This window comes from Ascidia mentula, chromosome 7 (genome assembly GCF_947561715.1).
Source record: "Ascidia mentula chromosome 7, kaAscMent1.1, whole genome shotgun sequence".
Classification (NCBI taxonomy): domain Eukaryota; kingdom Metazoa; phylum Chordata; class Ascidiacea; order Phlebobranchia; family Ascidiidae; genus Ascidia; species Ascidia mentula.
Window position 1 is genome coordinate 5,911,747 of NC_138572.1, and position 19,459 is coordinate 5,931,205.

Sequence of the window (19,459 nt, forward strand, 5' to 3'; positions counted from 1 at the left end):
GCTGTGTTATGAAAGACAAAAAATATTAACACAGAAACTTGCTGTAGCCTACCTAAGGATTCAGCTGGTTTCGTGGTATTTATGTTGAAAGTTTTCTATTTTTTTGCATTGAAATCTTTTTAAAGCAACACCATTGCCAAGAAACTTCTATAAACATTTTGTCTAATAATTTGCATTAAGTTTAGATTAAAGCAAAATGAAGTGCATAAGGTAGTCAAGTGCTTGTCTTCTGATGGTTTATAGTTGATTTTATTTCAAAATATCAGTGATAAAACGCAGTAGCCTACATGTTACAAGTGCCAACTTATATACAGTAAATAATAACAACATTAAACTGTTCAATACAGTACGTATAATACAGCTCTGAAATATACCAAAGAAAGCACATAAACTTTAATTGGTAGTTTGTAAAATCTTTTGTCAGAGTATATTTCAGTAGCATACTTGAATTATAGTGGAGAGCCACTTTTTTTGTTGCATTGTGTAAATCCCATGTTTTTTTTACATTGCATAGCATTTAGATTTTGGATCACAGTCAATTCAGTCATTTTTGTAGCATATCTATGGTCAGGTTTTATTTCAGGCCTATGTTTATAATGGTGGTGGTGGAGGAATGCCAGTGCTAGACGGTGGTGGAGGAATGCCGGTGCTTGAGGGTGGTGGTGGAATGCCAGTGCTTGAGGGTGGTGGTGGAATGCCAGTGTTAGACGGTGGTGGTGGAATGCCAGTGTTAGACGGTGGTGGTGGAATCCCAGCTTTGGGAGATGTAGGAGCATTGTGCAAAAAGGATGTCTGACGTTCTTTTTCTCCTGTATTAGCGACTGGGGCTCCAGTAACATCTCTTTCTATTTTTGGGCTTGCTCCGCTAGGTGGGGCTGGTGGTGGTGGCGGCAGGACACCGTCTGCATTTTTTTCGCCGGCAGGTGGAGCTGGAGGTGCGCTGTTTGCTTCCGTTTGGTGCGCTGGGCTCGTTGTCTTGAATGATTCGAGTGATTGGCCAACACTACGTTTTGGTGTGGTGTCCGATTTTGAACTGAAAACCGATACGGCGTCGTCTGTATCTGACACAGCTTTGGGCGCATCGCTTGTTTCGCTAACCGATGGTGTTTTGCCAATAACCGGAACGCTAACCTGTTAAATTGTGGAGTTTAAAATGACGTGCTTACAACAGCTCGTATGTAAAGGTTGTTGTATAACGTTTTGTTCGCCTAACAATTGCGGATTAACAGACAAGCAAACCTTAGTAAGTGTTTTTCCGGGTTTAGGGGATGCTTGGCTCTGCTCAGTGCTCGCCACGCTGCTGATGTCGTCAGTGTCGGTTTCTTCCCTTTGTTTTTGAGTCAATCTGATGATGGTGGGACTACTTGCAAATGCTTGGTTATCGGTGTCAAACACGTTGATCTGACGTAAATAAACCGTTGAATTAAGAGAAATTGTCATAAAAGCCTAAAGAAATAAGTATTTTCCGGGAAGGCCAAAACGAGTTAAATTTACGTCTTTTTTATGGAAACTGTTGCGTGATAATGGAACAAATCGCCCTTACACAGGATTTTCACAGAGCAATAATATTGTTTACTTCGCTGTTACGCAGTAAAGAGAATTAAGTTGGGATCAAAGCAATCTAATCTGCCTAAGGTGTTAAATAAAGCGTGTTAGAATCTAACACCTCTTCTACTAGTTATCACAGAAATTACAAGACCAACTAATACTCATTACCGTTGTTTGATTTCCAACATACATGGTGGTTTTGTCCTCGATTGACTCCGAATTCCATATTTCATCCTTGGGAATTATGCTAAGTTGGACTGCACCAGCATCCGATATCCAATGCGGGTTTTGTGCAGCTTTTACCCTAAACGACTACACAAAATACAAAACATTTGTGGTCATTGTAAAGATACCTGGAAATACGGGTTATATCTAACCTCACAAACAATGTGGTCTTATAATTTTGCTCGTCTAGTGGTTAACAGCGTCATGATTAACTTGTTGGGAACGCATATTAAACACTGCATGCAACATAATGCTGCTTACCCTTCGTCTTTTCCGCATCAAGCAGATCATGACGACAATCAATATAATGAGCACTAGCACAACGGCCCCCGCCAGCACCCCAAAAAGCCACGGGTCCAAGCCAATAATTTTGTTTGGCTGGGTAACGGTATTAACATTTGTTGTGGAGACGACACTTCCCTGTGAAGCTGTCGAAGGCACAGCGGTAATATTTAAAGCTTGAAAATCGGTGGTAGCGTTTGATGGTGGTGAAGTGGTGATCCCTCCTGCTGATACCGTATTTGCTTGGCTCGTCACAGTAGTAACAGGGTGAACGGTTGTGCTTTCTGCAACTGTTGTATCCGGGACAGTGGATGTAGCAACTGTGGTGTCAGTAACAGTGGATGTAGCAAATGTGGTTTCAGCAATTGTAGTTGTATCGACCGGGGTGGTTGTTTCCGTTACAACATTTGACGTTTGGGCAGTAGTTGTGGAGGCCAACGTGGTTGCAGTGGCTGTGGCATCCACGGGCGTAGTCGTTTCAATGACAGTCGTTGCGTTGGCAAACACAGCTGCAGTCGAATCTACCTGTGCGGTGGTGGCGGCCATCGTACCTACGTGTACATACAAAAAAGACATGCAAATTACGCACTTGGGTTATTTCCTCGTTCTATAGCGTGCGCCTCGCCCGTTCAAGGAAGCAACCGACACTTGGCCCGGTGAACGTAAGGCTGTGTTCCAGGCTAACTCTCATGATAAACGATTACGTATATTTTGGTATCAATGTAAGCCAACTTAAACCATATTATGTACTCGGATACACTGTGAGTCATATAATCTTTTTCAAGTGAACTTTTCGTGGTGTATAATTTTATGCGCACGTATCTGCACTTTCAGTAAAATAACACATCATGGTTTAAATTTGCCTTGTGGCGGTTTCCTCTTTAGCGGGTTCCCAGAATAGATCCATCACAAAAAAACAATGGAAAACGTGGCCTAATTTGTCGTTTATCATTCTACAATATTGCACTCTTCTGACTTGGTTTATGTAAATGCTTCATAAAGTGTAGATAATAAATATCCTATACTGCCCCAGTTACACCGTACAAATTACTGCAACAAGAACGTCTAAAAAGTCACAACACTTGTACCTGCGCCGTGCGCTTCCCTCGGCTCCCCTGTTGCAACAATGCCCATATCATCGCTGGTGAAATCTTCTAGTGAAACCACGGATGTTGCGTCAATCGTCGACGTCATCGTTGCAAAATATCTTTATGGCTGAAGGTAGCAGGTTAAGATAACAGCGTGTCTTATTGCTTCACCACGTGAGACCAGGACCTCTATACTTGGGTCATTAGGTTACTGGTTCTTAAATTACATAGAAAGTGATGAATCAGCTATGACATAACTAACGTCAACTGGTTTTTAATTAAGGCCAAATGCCTTGCTTTGGAATTGCCGTCTGTGCATACGGTCGTTGCATTTATGAGATAATATCAAATCTAACGCACTGATAAATTCAAGCCATTTAAAGGATTTGTTTATGCAATGCCCTCTTACAAATACTTGTTTTTTTAACGCTAAATTGGGCAAATATTACCCTAACAATCGATATTGTTGACCAATGGACGTTAATAAATACCCTAGGTATACATAAGTATAATTACAGCCTTATTGTGAAATAATTTTTATACATGTAACATTTTTCGTGTGTTGCAATAAGGTTATGTTGTGCAGCATGTGTCTTCATTAACAAAACACAGCAAAGAAGAGTTGAAATTTTAATGCTTTCAGCCAGTTGTTATAAGCATTATTCCAATTGACAGCAAGAATACACAACTTAACAAAAAAACCTTCCATTCTTACTTCCATTTCATTACCTGGAGTGTTTAGCAATATCTTTGATACTAAAGACCTCTGTCGTATGCCTAATCACCACTAAAACTTAAACGCAGTGTTTGGGTTTGCTTGCATCAGAATGAGTAAATTGTAGGCATTTCCGTGTGGAGTTCGTTTGATCGCTGGTGAATCATTGCGCGCCCTCCAATTCAGTAACAAACAAAAGACGGGTTTTTGGCAAAGGATGGCGTGGTTTTATGCCTTTGTGCAACGCGGAACTCTTTACGCAAAACTTGACTAGGTATGATCATAAGAGGCACTATGCAATTGTTTTGCAACACTTAACGCGGAAAATGCTTTTGCTTTGTGGAAAGTACAGTTTCGCCGCAGTTAAAAGGTCATTTGACGCCAGTTGCTTACACCCCGTTTTATATTTGTTTAATAATCAAATTCAGCATCCATCCTATGTTGCTTGACCACATGCAAGACGCGGACTAATTTCATGTATTTGGCGTGGAATATACACGATGGGTTTGTAACTGAAGACATGGTTTTGTCAAGTAGACGTGTTTCAGTAGGTGTGATGTTGTTGCCTAAAACCGCACTGTACGTTGATACTGAAGTGTGCGTAATGCAAAAACTAAGTTATGTTGTGTTCAACGACCCCTAGTTCACCCAAACGCGATTATTGGACCCGGAACATTAAGCGGAAGTTCCTATATTCCCGTGGGTGGCTTGTGTAACCACAACACGTAAAAGCAATCTCCGGAAGCACGTTGCAACGACCTGTGAAAATCCTAACGTTTATCAAAAGTTTGTACTGGTTACAACAAGTACGTCGGGAGTGCAAATATGCATTAAGTTTCTTTTTCAAGTTAGTTGATTCCCGGCGTTAGAAGTTAAAACACGTTACTTTTTTGGTTTAATTCAAACGTTGGTGGTGAACGGGACAATGTTTGATGTGATTGACGCAACATTGTTGTTCAAGATACAAAACAAGTATTCCTTACGCAGTTTTGGATGAGTTATCAGAGTGAATAACAGTTGAGTCGCCTGCGACAATCATTTACCGAACCGTTAATGCATGATTCAGGATGTTGTACCGGTAACATTACGTGTGTGCTGGTTCGTGACGCAAACAGAATATCCCAGAGCGCATTGGTTCGGTTATGGTATATTTACATAGTATAGCCTAGTTTTGGTTCGAGAATGTTCTTGGCGTGACATGTAATTGTTATTAAAACACCGACAACTATGTTTCCAAGTACTTAATACAACTTGATTCGCTTTTATGAAAGTCTTTTAAAACTTCGAGTATTCCATAGACCAACGCTGAGTCCCATTCTACTTTTCATAACTAGTTATAAACGTACCTTGTAAACATGCACATTATAAAAACATTTCACTGCAAGTAAGTACGCATTAACGGAGGTGTTTCAGCATATCAAATTAACTACTGTTTGTTTCACTTGAACTGTGTGATTTCATTGTTGAGGTTTTATTTATTAAATATGTGATGAACCAGAGCAGTATTTCCTGTAACAGAATTGAAACCTTTAAACATAATACCAAGTAAGTGTTCATCTGGGGTGCGTTTCCTTTCGTGAAGGTATGTAGAATGGAACCGAAGGCAAAACACGGGTTGTTGTTTCGTTTTGAATTCCCGCTCTGGCTGCGTTCATTTTTGACGCATTAACAAGACGTTCCCAGTTTTCCACTGTTGGCATACAGTGCGCTCTGGCGACATCAGCGACACTCGGAAGCGATACAGCAGTGCCGTTAGGTGGCATGACAGGCCATGCTGGACTGCAGAATGGTACGGTGGGATAGCTACTATGTGGCAATAAAGGTAAAAGTTGAGCAAAGTGTCGTAACTGCGCCGTTCCTACTAGTGACGCGAGATGCCACTGGCGAAGCAAAAAGTTCTCAAAGTTTGAACCCTCGGGGAATTGGTGATTGGAATAATCACTAGCTGATATGCCGTGTTTCGTAGGCAGATTTCCAGCGGTTCGTGTCAACAGGTTTGGGACAATTGGGATTGGTTTCACGGCAGCAAGGCGTTGCTTGGGTGCTTGGGCAGTGAGGGAACTAATGTTTAAGTACGGCGCTACTCGGCATCCAGGTATCTCTATACCGCCGCCGGACATAAGCATGCCTGTAAAATGTAAACGGTTGATAGCTGGGTTTGGTTAATTGCGTTGGTATTCTATTGTTTGTTCTGTACCTTTTTGCAGCTGACTCTCTTGTTTGCGACACTTCGCTCTTCTGTTTTGAAACCACACCTGTAAATGCACTTGATGAATTTCGGCAAAAACGTCACATTATTTCTAAAGGTTAGTTTGCATCGGTGTTTGCTTGTTATTCTGCTTGTGCAGGTTGCGCTTAAGACCAAGAAAACCTTAATGGAAGTTTTAACGTGCGAATTTACTGCAAGTTTATGTTGTCCTTTTGCGGTTGTTGCCGGGGAGTGGCAATTATACAATGTACCACTATCGTGTTCGCTCTCGGCGCATGTTTTTTAATAAATACGACGCTTCGTGGACTCAAGATCGTGACATTGGTGTTCCTTTGAGGCAGTCCAAGGTTTTACGCAAACTAAACCGATTTGGACGCACAAGCTGCTTCCTGACCCAAATGAACCGCAAATTTACCGATGACAACCAAATCGCTGTGTCACGTGACAAGAAATGTACCAATCAACGACCACTATGACGTTGGCTGTCGTTATGCGCGCACGTGTTAGTTTCTGTAATTTAAGAAAACCGGTTCTACCTGTCAAAAAAACGTATCCGCTTTTTACGTTTTCAATATTTGACAGGTTGGTGAAACGCCAAATTGTTTGCGAATGTTTTGTGGGCATGTAAAATGTGAAACGTTATTTGTGCATCAGCGTTAAACGAGTAAAACGCGATATAAAAATTCGCTTTTTGTCGTGAAACTTGCATAAAACAAACAAAGAAATCAAACCTGCACGCGACCCTCGGATAAGTTGAGTCTTTTGCTGAGTTCTTCTCGCATAAAAGCATCAGGATAATGCGTTTCCTCAAATAATTGTTCCAGTTCGTTGAGTTGTTCCATAGTGAAGTTAGTTCGGCTTCTTCTTTGTTTATTTCCCAACTGTTGATAATGAATATCGTTTCAAGGGTTCGTGTTTTCGATCAATAGAAATTGACAAGAAAAACGGAGAAACGCAAATACTTGCATGACAAAGTGGTTTAATTTAGCTTCTTTTATTGCTAACCGATTTTTCTGGCTCATCGCAAAATTTCGGTATTTTTAAATCAAAACAGTCGAAAAGAATTTGGTTGAATCGTGTTTGATATTACGTTATTGTACCTTGCTTTCTCCACCGGGGCTCAAAGCTTCCATCGAACCCAGCACATCGGCGGAATAGCTGTCGCTCTCAGGATCTTTTTCATGTTCCGAAATCCCGTTTGCTATCAGGACGAAATAGATTGCAATATAACGGAAATAGTGCTTGAAAAAACACATTGAATGTATATAATCGGTCAGAATTAAATTATTATGAAGGTTTTTCGCAAATAGTTTTGTTTAATTAATCGGAATTGCTCTTCTGGCACTTAGTTTCTAAAGCGTTTATTGGAAACCAACGTTTCGTCTGCCATCCGGCGATTTCCAATAAACACTTTAGAAACTAAGTGCCAGAAAAGCAATTCCGATTAATTAGTATGCCTGGCAACAAAAATAGCAGTAGTTTTGTTTAAACCAATAAAACATATATTTTAGCTTTTTAAAAGCAAATATTGTATTCATGCTGTTTGAAAATCAAATGTTTTGAGAGAAATTAAAAAATATTCTTGATAATTTATCTGTAACTTTTCTTTTCCGTAAATAACTTTTTCGTGATTTTTGAAGCTTTTGGTGTGCGTCACGCATGGTGTATTGTTTAACAGTTTTCAAATGAAAGTTTTTCCCAACTAATTTGTCACGGACTTTTGTTGTTCAAAAGTAAGCGTTATTCCAAAGCTGTATAACGATAGTTTTGTTGCCTATCATCAATGGGTGGCGAAACTCCAGAAAATGTTTCATAAAATTATTTTTGAATCGTCAAAATATTCTCTCACCGATAGTTTCTGTGGATGACCCGCTGTCTGAAGAAAAGTTTCGCGCAGTGCTCGACACGCCGCCATTATCCTCCACTGCGTGTTCCTCGCTACTGTGTCGGCTGAAGGTCGTGACCTTGTCAGACTCGTTAAGGGATCGCGACATCCCCTGTTGCAGCAGGTTAAGAGGATGCTCCGCTGTTGTGTTTCCGAGATCGGCGAGGTTTGTGTTTTGTGCAGTGGGAAGGAAAATTGTAGGTTTTGGAGTTAAGGGACGTAATCTTGCGACCATTGATTCAACTGAGAAAGGTAAAATGGACGACCCGCTTTCGTCTGCTTTATTCATAGCTGTTACTCCGTTAGTTTGGTTTTGATTTTCTTCGTCCATCTTTGCGCTGAAATCAGGCAATTTGGTTTAGGTTTAGATCAAATTGAAGCGAGCTTAATATTTTTCATCCCTTTTTTTCGATTTTTCATGTAAATATAAAGGATAAAAAAAACTGGTATGGTATTTTTGTTACCTACCTGTAAAGCTTTTTCTGAGCTTGCTTTTGTTATTCTTCTTGCGAACGTTATCAATTCTTTTTCTAATTTTATCAAAAACATAAGTGTAACGACGCCTAAGCAGTAAAAAAATTATTTAATTCACTACACGACTTTGCGATCTCCCAAGTAAAAGTCATCCTTGCTTTGCACAAATGTCTATCGTGACCTGCAACTTAATTGCGGTGAAAAGCTTCATCCTTGCCAAGTGTCTTTTGCGCGAATGCACCGCGATTTGCAGTGAAACCCGGTTCTCACTTATTTATTCTCGTCATTACGAACGTTTTTCTCCCCTCGGCGGATTTCGAAAGTCCGGTGAGCGCCTTCCAGTCGGTTTCCAAACGAATGAGTGGATACGTCGAAACGGAACGCCTCAACGAAAAGATGATTTCCCCCATTATGTGCGCTCGCCTATTCCTCATCGATTTGTCTCCGCGCGTTTTATCTGATTGAACGCAAGTTTTAGCGTATGTCGGGCATAATAGATTACGCCGAGTGGCTTATTCGTTAGTAATTAAATATCCCCTGCGGATGGGAGAGGGACTCGCGCTGTTCCCCCATTCTCTCCGACCCGTTTGTGGACACATTTTGTCACCTTCAATCTCTGTTTTGCTCCCCGTATGACTCCCATGGGCCCTCCGTCGCGCAGTGTAGGCGCAACTGTGGACATCAAATGCTGTTTCAGATTTGACATACGTAATGGGGATCATCTCATGTCTCAATGCGCGATGTGTTTTTAGATTCGTTGATGCATCGCCCATGCGCCGTTATTTATCTCTATTACATTTTGACGCTGCCATCGGTTTGGAATGCAGGATTTTCTTATGTGCAAGGGCTCAGTTTTCAGTTTCTGACAAATGACCTTTTAGCATAAATAAACGTACATTATTTGCTTACCAAAATTTTATCGAATAAAAATCTACGTTTATTGTTACCAGAAAGTCATTTTTTTCTTGCCTGGCAGCAATATCAACAAACTATAAGTTTATTTCTACGCTACGAAATAAATTTGCAATAAAAATCGGAGGTTTTGCGTTGATAAACCGTTTTGCAAAAACAAGTGATAAATGGTTGTGATGTATTTTATGGAACGGACACATTGGGTTTTTAAAGTTTCCCGCTTTTTCGTTCTCATTTACGACGCACATTTGCATTTTTGTGCTTCGTGACGCCTGGGGTCGAATGTGGGATGAATCATAAGATTTTTTTGCACCAGCCAAGTCGTTGAACTTTGTACTTACGACGTATTAGTAAAATGTGAACTTTTTCAAAATCAAGGAGTTTCCCCGAAAAAGAGCACGGGACCAGCGAATATGATTTTCTTTTGCACAAACTCTAACGCGATGCGACATTATCAAACCGCAGAATCTGCAAATCAATTTCTTAATCATGTCAGTCGCCTCAAAGCAATTCGTCTCGTAAGTTTCTGAGATGTGGATTGCAGCATTACGTTTGTTGGTCGAATATAGACGGGGCTTATGGTGAGATCGAAAGGCCAGGGTGCTTTTTTGTGAGTCGTCGCCGATTTTAGATCCCCGGTGAGATCTACGCCTTTGTCCCTTATCGGGTCGGGCACCTCTCGCGCCACTTGTCTTCCCGAATTATGAGAAAATTTATTCCAGACGCCGCGTCGCAAAAAAAGCAACGGGTTATTTGTCCCCTAAGGGGACAACACTAAGCATTTTTGTTGTTGTTTTCAGCACAATTTTTTGATTTAATTCAGATTTGGTTGCTGCGAAGATGATAATAAACAGTATTTGGATTTTTGTAGAAACTTGATGCTTTTGTAAGCACGGTAGTCGCAAATTCTGCACTTCTAAAACTATGACTTTATGATTCACAACTGTAACACCCCTGCACATGATAGTATTGTGATATGCCTAAATGCTATCTCGTTGTGAATTTGTAAAGTGTGAAATGTGGCATTGTTGTTTTTGCTAGTGGTGTATTGATAGAATTAATCTCTTTGCTTTGGAGCAACAGTGGACACGGGACAGTATTTGTACATTTAATTACAATTGACCACAATCACGAAAGGTAGAGTCATGCTGCTTTAGCAGACTCCTTTGTAGGCCATCTTGGGCCAAAAACGTCGTTCCTAAGTCACCTGAAAACGGACCAAGTTGATTTTGTCAGAAGCGGCTTACCTGCGTTCCCGTAAATGAATTAAGCCGACCGAAGCGACTAAGTGTCTTCATTAATTTCGTTTGGCTGCCTCCACCCTTTACTTCAGTCTTCCGCAAATGGGGGTCGATTAATTAAATGACGACGTGGAGGTATCCGCCTAATTTCGTTCAAATCTGATTGGAAACGAATGCTGAATTGGAGCCACTTTCAATTGAGGGTAGGGGGGTGGCGGTTCACCCAACATCGCGGCGTAAGAACGAGGCGGGGGGTTACGTCATCACCGCAACGTTCGATTAAAAGTTCCTGCCCATGCAATGCTATATCATAGTATGTCGCGCAATTAACTCCTAGCTCGCGTTAGCTCTAACATTACAGTACTGTTGTTCTTCTTTTGGCAATTACTTGTTGACGCGTCTTTTTTACGTTTATTTGGTTTGTTCGGTCGTGTTACGGAAATCGTGTCACATATCGCGATCGTTTGTTTTCTTGGTTCGATTTTTTTGTTGTATTATCAGGCACTTGATCACGAGTTGGCCTTTTTATGTTGTCTGTCTATGAATCGTTTTAGTGACAAGTTTTTTGGAGAAAAAACGGATCCAAAATTGTGTTATGGTTTTTCAAAAAACCTGAAAGTTTGTTCGAAAAAGTTTGAAATAATCTGACATTGTATAAAATACTGGAACTTGTATACAATGTTGACGTTGTTACTTATTTTGTGTAGGCTTTCTGAGTAAAATTAATTTAGGCTGATATTACTGCGAGAAATGGGGAGGCACTCCAGCTCCGATTCAGAATACAGGTATGTTTGCTGATTAAAAAACAGTCGTTTTGTTGAAATAACAAGCTATGCTTACATAAAGTGTTTAATCAATAACATGTGGCAAAAACAATTTGCACGGCGTGCCAGAAAATGCAACTCACCACATAGACCTGAATTAATCAATTTTGTTGGAAATGAAAGCAATGAGCGTAGACTGCCATATCACCAATGTATATTTTTTGCATTCCTTTACCTTCTAATACTTACATATATGGAAATTGTTTGAGCAAAAGTTTAATCAAGGTTCATTTTTTTATCAGAGAATCGAAAAGGAAGAAGAAAAAACGAAGCAGAAAGCACTCCAGGAGCCGTAGTCGAAGCCCCAGTTACTCACACAGGTCAAACAAATCTTCGACATCAAGAAAGTAAAGATATTCTTAACCTTATAAAGCACTCACATACGAATAGCTGCGTTGTTGATTTGAATTTGAATCACACTCTTATCTCTGCCATCAACCGTTACTATTATTTCAATAGTTTTGATATGTCTTTTTGCTTTCCCTAAAGCGTAGACAATGGTTAAAGACTGCTCATATCTCATCGCATTTTCCATTTCCAACATAACTTTTTCAGAGTATGTAGTCCTAAACTTTATTGTAAAACCCAATACGCTCTCATTCAAGATAATTCTCATTTTCATCCATATGTAAAACAAGCAACAAAATTCAACCCCTACACAGACGCCGTTCGCGAAGCAGAAGCCACAGTTCGGAAAGGGGTCGCGAAAGTTCTCCGCGAAGAAAAAGATCGAAATCTTACGACAGACATCGACGTTCATCCAGAAGATCAAGATCACGTTCCTCGTCTAGAGACAGGTACAAACCTGACACCAAACAACCATGTTAGATTTAAATTTAACACAAGTTACGATTAAATATACGTCGCATTGTTGACACACAAACTTTCGTTCAATTTTATTGGTCAGTACCATTCTTGAAACATTGACACATGGTCGCTAAACGGCCTATAGATACTTTTGTTGTGACTATTTCACATACATTATTCTTTTCGTTATTTGACAAGCTATCTCATATTATGAATTGCCATTGGATTTTGCGTGGTTATGACCTTCACACCCGACCTATGGTGCTCTGAGAATCCATTAAACAAACGAGTAAATAATTACAGACATTCGTCATCGCGAAAGCGTTCGCGTTCTAAGAGTCGTGATCGCTCAAGCAAAACGAAGAAATCAACGTCACGTGATCAATCTCGGAGCCCGACTCGAAGAAAAAAACACAAAGACGCCGTCCTGGGAGTTACCACCGGAACCCTAAAGTACGTATTAAAGTTTTTAGATTTACAAGGTTGCTACTTTGTTAAATATCTTAATTACATCCTATTATATTGTTTGTGTGTCGAATCTACTAAATGTCCACAACTTCCATAGAAAACTTGGTCATTGACCTGACGTTGATGTAATGGACTTTTGAATTTCTAATTGTGTTGTTTCTTTCAGAGATGTTATGGACATAGTGCCTGGATTTTCTAAAATGGTAGGTGCCAGTACTGTTATGCTGTTTACACTAAAAATATTTTGAAACTACACCCATGTTTTAAACATTAGTTTTCAAATCTGTCTAATCGAAACGAATGATAACGTTGGTAGTTGTATGGCGTATATTAGATTTGGTTGGTGTTCCTGTTGCCTAATAAAGGCACCAAGTAACCAGAAATTCTTAACGCAAACATGACGTAAACTTTTACCTAAATTGTTAAAATACTGCAGCCATTTTGTTTTTAGACTGGTGTGGAGCAAAGCAAGATTAGAATTCAGCGAGCTTTGAAAGCGGCAGGTATGAATCGTACAGTTGATCGATATTCCAGGAAAGTTTAAGTCACTGGTTTTGTGATGGTGCCTCTACTAAAACTCTACTATTGTATTTTGCGGTGTTCATTCCAATCGTTGCCCATACAATTAACAAAGGTTTTGTTAAGACGGTACAACTATGCGAACAGTGCTTACGTATTGCTGTATGGGCAAAAATAATTCAATTCTATAAACACAAAATAGTAACCCCAAGTGTCCTGATTAACTTACAACATTTTTTGTTAACTTGTGTTTGCAGTTAGAAGTTCATCCAGATCTGATTTTTCTTTTATATTTTAGTCGAATCCACGACAAAAGACGAAGAGGCTGAGGCTAGAGAGAAGGAAAAGCAACAGAAAGAAGGTGTGTAGGTTGAAATTTCCGCTACAAACAAATAACTAGCTTATGCTTCGTGTTAAGGTTTAGCAGCCGTGTAAAGCAGTTAATACAGTTTCAACGAATCTGGCTTTCTGGCACAATTAAACGTAGATGTTTATATACCGACGTTTTGCCAGCTATCCAACGTGGCTTTATTAGGGTAATGGTGTACCGCACAAACATGTACCACCAAACTCACCAGTAAATAAAAATTTACGTTTAATTATACCCGAAGGACAGATTCTTTGAAAGTACAATAGACAGTAACAGCAACACAATATTTGCAGGTTATACAAATTGTCATTTTTTTCGTATCCTTTTCGACTTACACTAGTTTTTTTTGTAATGTAATGTTTTTTTGATATTTTCTGACTTATATCCCACGTGTATTTTTCTGACAAACCTTTTGCTTGCAAAGTATTTTATCTAAAGGATAGAAAGTTCCATATAGCAATAAATCACAAGTAGTTTATGCTGCAAATCCAACAGTAAAAAACAACTGGTTTGCCCCAAATATCCCAACGTCGAACATTTTTCTTCGTGTTGTAGACGAAGCAGCTGCCACTAGAGATAAGATAGACCGTCTTAAAGCCATTGAAGCAATTGCTGATTCTGATGACGAGGGTGGCGATGACGGATTCATGCCAACACATTTTAAGTCATCGGTTAAATTGAAAAAGAAGTTGGCATTGGCCGAAAGCAAATCCTCGGAATCTGGCAAGCCGGTTAGTAAGCGTAGTTACAGTGTAACGCAGTGGTTGTTAACTTTTTTGCATGCGAGAGACACACTTGGAAAGATTCGCGGCACTTGCAACGCACAGATAATAAAATTCATCAGGAAGATTTGTTCCAATGTTCACAATTTTGAGACACGGGACTCAACTTGTTATATGCCTCCATTTTTCTTAAAAAAAATTTTTTTAAATGTTACGCGACGCCCTTGGACACTGCGACGCACAGGTTTGAGAACCTGTATGGGTGTAACGTTATCAACTTTGACCTAATAGACTTTGTTGAGAGGTATTCATAACAGCTATAGCGTATCAAAAATGGCCGGCGTTTCTGTGTGTCGGTTACGTCATTCGAGACGCTTTATATTGTTTTTAAATCGCCTAGAAAATATGTCATTTTGTCCCAAAAAATTTTGAAAATTTGAATAAAATATTTGAAATATTGTCTTTTTAATATATAAGGATCATGGTTAGGGTGAAGCCCTCCGTTCAAATCATTGTATGTACTTGTAAGTTATTTGTTGGAAAACATCGTGTTATAAAATGTAATTTATGCACGTAGTGTGGTTATCCCCATTACAAATTGTGTTCGTTCGTTTCATTCGAATTTCCGCACGTTTCGGTTAACCTTTGTATATACTATACACGCTCTGCGGACAGGAAACCCAACGCATATGTGCATTTTACTTTATAGATCCCACTAAATGGAAAAGCCTGTTATGCCAGTCCAAGTTTATCTGATTGATTTCTTGGCTACCACTTACCTGCCTTGACCGAAACAAACAACTCTAAACTGTAGCCACTTATTGAGCGGAACCTCTTGTACAGCTGACAAATCTATCGTACCACCCTTTCCCACTGCCACGCAACGCACAATATTTTGCCGATTTTAGATTATGCCCTGACTGTTCGGGCAGGAAAATCTCATTCCGTCGCGTTGCGCCATACGTTTACACAGAAAGTAACTCGTTTCCGATTCAAAACGCAAGCTGTGGCCTAGCCGCGAAATTACGCCGAGGCATTGGACTTGTTGCTTGGCTGATACCTGCCTCGCCGTGCCAAAATGGGATCAGCTTGGCCGCGTGTTTGATGGAAAAGCACTCAAGGTTATATTTAATTCGCGTTTGGCAACTGGATTCTCCCTACCACGGTGACAGATGCCTGGCAAGGTCTTCGCCGGACGGGATACTTAACCTTTAGGGTGTAGAATAGAAGACTTTATAAACACTGCGGAGCCTTGTATAATCACTAAACAATAGCAATAAGCTAAATATAGAAGAGGTTTTTTTAGATATAGTTTTTCATTTACACCCGTTAAGCGGGTAACAAAAATGTTTGAAACTGTTTTAACATGTTTGCAGTAAACTTTTCAATGACCATTACTATATATTCGACAAGGTTTATTGGCATCGCAACCAAACTGTTTTAAGGCTAGTTTTTCTTAACATTAACTCTGCTATGATTGTTTAAGAAACTCTATATAATTCCAATTCACTTTTTAAGAGCTATTGTAACGTGTGTACAAGTAATGTGATGTGGGTATTCAGCACGATTTCTATGTTTTTTTCAGAGTTTCATGGAACGGGAAAGCACCCATGAACTTGCCATATTTGGTCATACCAGCATGCTGTCATTGGATGAAGCGATCCAGAGCAGAAAACAGGCAGACCAAAAGGTCAAAAAACGAATGGAATTTAGTCACAGAGACCCTGAAACGTTGGTAGCAGACCAGGTGAGGTATTTTATGTCATGCTACTCCGTGACCCATTTCATCACATTGCACACATATATTTTGGTAATGATTCCCGCTTATTTCGTTAGCTTAGCTATGCTTTCTTGGTTTTACGAACATTATTTTTGCCGTGAAAAACAAGGGATATATTTCTCGGAACCTATTTGTGAAGTGTTACACATGTCATGCTAAATGCTTGTTTGCCTTCGCTGCGCGTTTAATTGAAGATTTTGCTTTCACTACGCCTTGATAATATGCAAAGCTTTTTACAAAGGACACTCGTAACTTTTTGAAGTGTTAAATGCTCAGTTAAGTGGCATACTAAAACTTTCACTTTGAATATAAAGTTAAATATGAGTAGTGGTAAACTGTTGTCGGAGCTACTTCTACAATTAAGAGATCGGTTATTGGCAAGATACCTATTCTATGTTCATACAATCTGTGTTTTTACCGATAAAAGACCTTCGGCACCTATAAAATTACCATTACACCCCTGATTAACTTTTGGCACGTATTTATTTAAGTTTCTTGCTACGCACGATGAGCTGCAACAAAGGTGGAAGGACAAGTTGCAACGACTTCGCGACAAATATTTTAAAAACCGACCCATCGCCGTATGACAAAACTGCCTTCCATTGGTCGAATTTGTCACGTGATTTTTTGGATCGGTCATTTTCTTGCTTGTTGAATTATGTTTTTCGACGTTTCACAAGTTGTTATGATTTATTCGTGTATTTGTTGTCATAATAACGCATTGTCTGTTGTTGTGAGCAAACAAACGCGCAAAAGCGTCAATAAAGAAAGTTGTCGTACTTATTTAGTGGATTATTAGCTTGTTTTCTAGAAATGCAGGCAATGAAAGTGTTTGCTACACTGGCCCACAATTCCAAGTACGTGTTAACGTCCAGCTTCTCTGTACAAATCGCAAACAAACTTCAAAGCAGTCAAGTCGGTTGGGAACTTTGAATTCTATTCAGAAAACACATTGGAGAGGCGTCGAAAAAAGTTTATGTCTTTTCGTGTATCTTTCGCAGATGTGGAATTCGCCTCTTCTTTCATCCGCTGGATGGTGCTCTGCATCTCTTGCGTCAGATGGTGATTCACACCCAATTCCATTTTGTATTGCTTCAGTGTGTCCTGTACGGTTTATGATGCGATCAAATAAAAACATGTTATTTAACTAAGGTTTTTGTATGTGATTAACAAATAAAAACTGGATCAAAAAACCAAAGGCCCTAGAACAAAACAGAAACTGATGATGCCGTTTTAGGCGAAATATATTTTTCTCTTAATAAATCCATCTGAGCTGTCTAAAGATCGCTTTGTTGGGATTTTAATATATAATTAAGGATTTTGTATGATTTCATTTGACAAATAACATCGTTTTGCTTTTGTAATTTTAGTGCACATATGTATATGGGATAATTAACCGTAATTTAAAAACTTTCTATTGAGTTTTCTATGTCATTGTTCGCAATTTCATGCATGTTATTGACAGTGTTTGACTCTGTTACCGTTCTTGCCCAACAACATGAAGAGAATGCAGCCTAACACTTTGCATAGAGGTATAGGCCTAATTTTCTTGTGTACGTTTAGGTCCAGTTTGGGGCCACAGGTTCGAAGCAATATACCTGCAAGATTAGCAGAACCTCTTCTCGAACCGTGGCTATCAAGGGGTCTGGAAGATCGGTGGTAGCGTGTTTAGCAACGCTTCTTAAATACTGCAGGTGTTCTTCGTTGTTCGCAAATTGACTGTGTGACGTCATTTGCGTCCATTGTTTGATCAACGTCATAGCTTTGATCTGTCGGTTAACGCGCTGTGCCACGGATTTTAAAGTTGCTTTCTGAGATTCTGAGTCGGTTTTGGCGTCAGCCTGTCCTTCAGCCCCAGTGTCCGCCGATTGCAATTTACCCCATAGGCTTTTCTTGGGCGTCGTTGTCGTTTTTTTAGCTGTTTCATTGCTCGTAGAGGGTTCTGAACTGCAAGGCATTTTTCAGAATTATTGTTTATCTGTTGTTTATTTTTCAACTTTTTCGGATGTTTTCTGGAACGGCTGATTTAAGCTCCACAAATTAAAAAAAATTAAGAGAAATTAAAAAGTATCTAGGGTTATTTGTATAGTATGGACAAATATACTAACGTGCTGAAAACTTTTCTTTTTGGAACAACATACAACAAGTTCACTTACGACGCAGAAGTCGTTTCTGGACTGTCTGCGGTTTGTATACGCTTTCCTGTATTAACCTTCTTCGTTTCCGCTTCGCTTCTTGCAGCCGTTTCTACTGATTGCTCATTAGCGCTACCAAGCGGATCGTTTTTCTGCTTGGGTTCAACTTTTTTTGACGAATCGCTCATGGTAAAGTTTTACCCACAATTGACTGCTTTAATGACGTTTCCTTTTTGGAATCCCTGGAAAATTCTACCGCAAACAGAATTAGTGCTGCCATTTAGTCAGATTTCAGGTATGTTGACGTAACAATGCTGGTTTGTTCACACTTGTGCTGTAACAATAAAATGAATAAGCAACACTTGGTCCACATGTTACCGTGACTTATCTTTCATCTTGAAATCAAGTTTTGTAGTAAAATGGTTTCTTCTCAGAACGTACAGAGAAAGAATGGTCGCTTTTCCGGCGTGTTTTCTGGCCAACATACATCAGTCGCTGATGACGAGGAATCAGAGCAACAGAGAAAGTATTTGAAGAAAAAAGCCAAGAAGCGGTACCTCCAGTTCCAAAAAATCCTTGAACACCGCTTGAGAAAAAGAAAAAGGCAAAGGAAAATAATTTATAATTGTTAGTCAATCGATTCGACAAAAACGTTGACAACTTTCTTTTTTTGTTTATGTGTATGAAAACGTATAATTCTGCCTCATAAAAATTCGTTTCATTAAAATAATTTTTTTTTTTTTATGTATTAATATTTACAAATGAAATATGCACAATTGGTTGATGTTATGGGAGTAAAATATGACCGTTTTGCAGGCGCATCTAAAAGCATAACCAGCCTTCAAACCATTCCAAAGCAAGTCATTTATAAAAAATTTTCTCACCCTTCAAGAAGTGCTGACAAAATATATGACGACATTATTGAAGAGCGAACGATCCAATTTCGTGTGAAAACAGATGAAAAACATCCAACGACATCAACCAACAAACAAAGTTTCAAAGGCGAGACCATGATTCAATAATTTTGTTGTGTAGCCTTTAGCTAAAACAGAGCTTCACCACTAAGGGTACATGTGCCAAATTACTTTGAAAATGGCCTATTTTGACCTGTGTTGTCCTTGCTTGTATGTTGTTTTCCGTTTGAGTTGTGCACTCCAGACTAAAATGAATAACTAGGTCTGCTTTCCTTTAATATAGTATAATGCACATGCCCTTGTTTGCATATAAAGAGAAAGAAATGACACAGTTTTCAACA

The 19,459-nt window shown here is 39.4% G+C and overlaps 4 protein-coding genes across 5 annotated transcripts; 1 reads left to right on the forward strand and 3 right to left on the reverse strand.

Moving 5' to 3' along the window:
• Positions 1–235: 235 nt before the first annotated feature.
• LOC145908618 (uncharacterized) lies at positions 236–3,975 on the reverse strand. The gene is made up of 6 exons (XM_082995934.1): positions 3,873–3,975; positions 3,144–3,270; positions 2,035–2,606; positions 1,717–1,860; positions 1,240–1,401; positions 236–1,131 (listed from the first exon to the last, which is right to left on the reverse strand). Exons 2-6 carry the CDS (start codon positions 3,247–3,249, stop codon positions 592–594), a joined length of 1,524 nt encoding a protein of 507 aa, XP_082852060.1. The 5' UTR covers positions 3,250–3,270; positions 3,873–3,975; the 3' UTR covers positions 236–591.
• A 1,436-nt stretch (positions 3,976–5,411) lies between these two features.
• Positions 5,412–8,283, reverse strand: LOC145909394 (uncharacterized). Its single transcript, XM_082996784.1, has 5 exons — positions 7,917–8,283; positions 7,168–7,268; positions 6,799–6,948; positions 6,056–6,113; positions 5,412–5,986 (listed from the first exon to the last, which is right to left on the reverse strand). Exons 1-5 carry the CDS (start codon positions 8,281–8,283, stop codon positions 5,412–5,414), a joined length of 1,251 nt encoding a protein of 416 aa, XP_082852910.1.
• A 3,001-nt stretch (positions 8,284–11,284) lies between these two features.
• LOC145908773 (uncharacterized) lies at positions 11,285–16,848 on the forward strand. Of its 2 annotated transcripts, none has more exons than XM_082996106.1 (10): positions 11,285–11,364; positions 11,646–11,750; positions 12,066–12,200; positions 12,514–12,663; positions 12,845–12,881; positions 13,130–13,181; positions 13,496–13,558; positions 14,123–14,298; positions 15,875–16,036; positions 16,561–16,848. In XM_082996106.1, exons 1-10 carry the CDS (start codon positions 11,330–11,332, stop codon positions 16,654–16,656), a joined length of 1,011 nt encoding a protein of 336 aa, XP_082852232.1. In that variant the 5' UTR covers positions 11,285–11,329; the 3' UTR covers positions 16,657–16,848. The 2 variants fall into 2 exon arrangements, with proteins under 2 accessions (XP_082852232.1, XP_082852233.1); XM_082996107.1 differs by having other exon boundaries at positions 11,646–11,723.
• A 157-nt stretch (positions 16,849–17,005) lies between these two features.
• LOC145909395 (uncharacterized) lies at positions 17,006–18,392 on the reverse strand. Its single transcript, XM_082996785.1, has 3 exons — positions 18,226–18,392; positions 17,668–18,016; positions 17,006–17,173 (listed from the first exon to the last, which is right to left on the reverse strand). Exons 1-3 carry the CDS (start codon positions 18,390–18,392, stop codon positions 17,006–17,008), a joined length of 684 nt encoding a protein of 227 aa, XP_082852911.1.
• Positions 18,393–19,459: the final 1,067 nt, after the last annotated feature.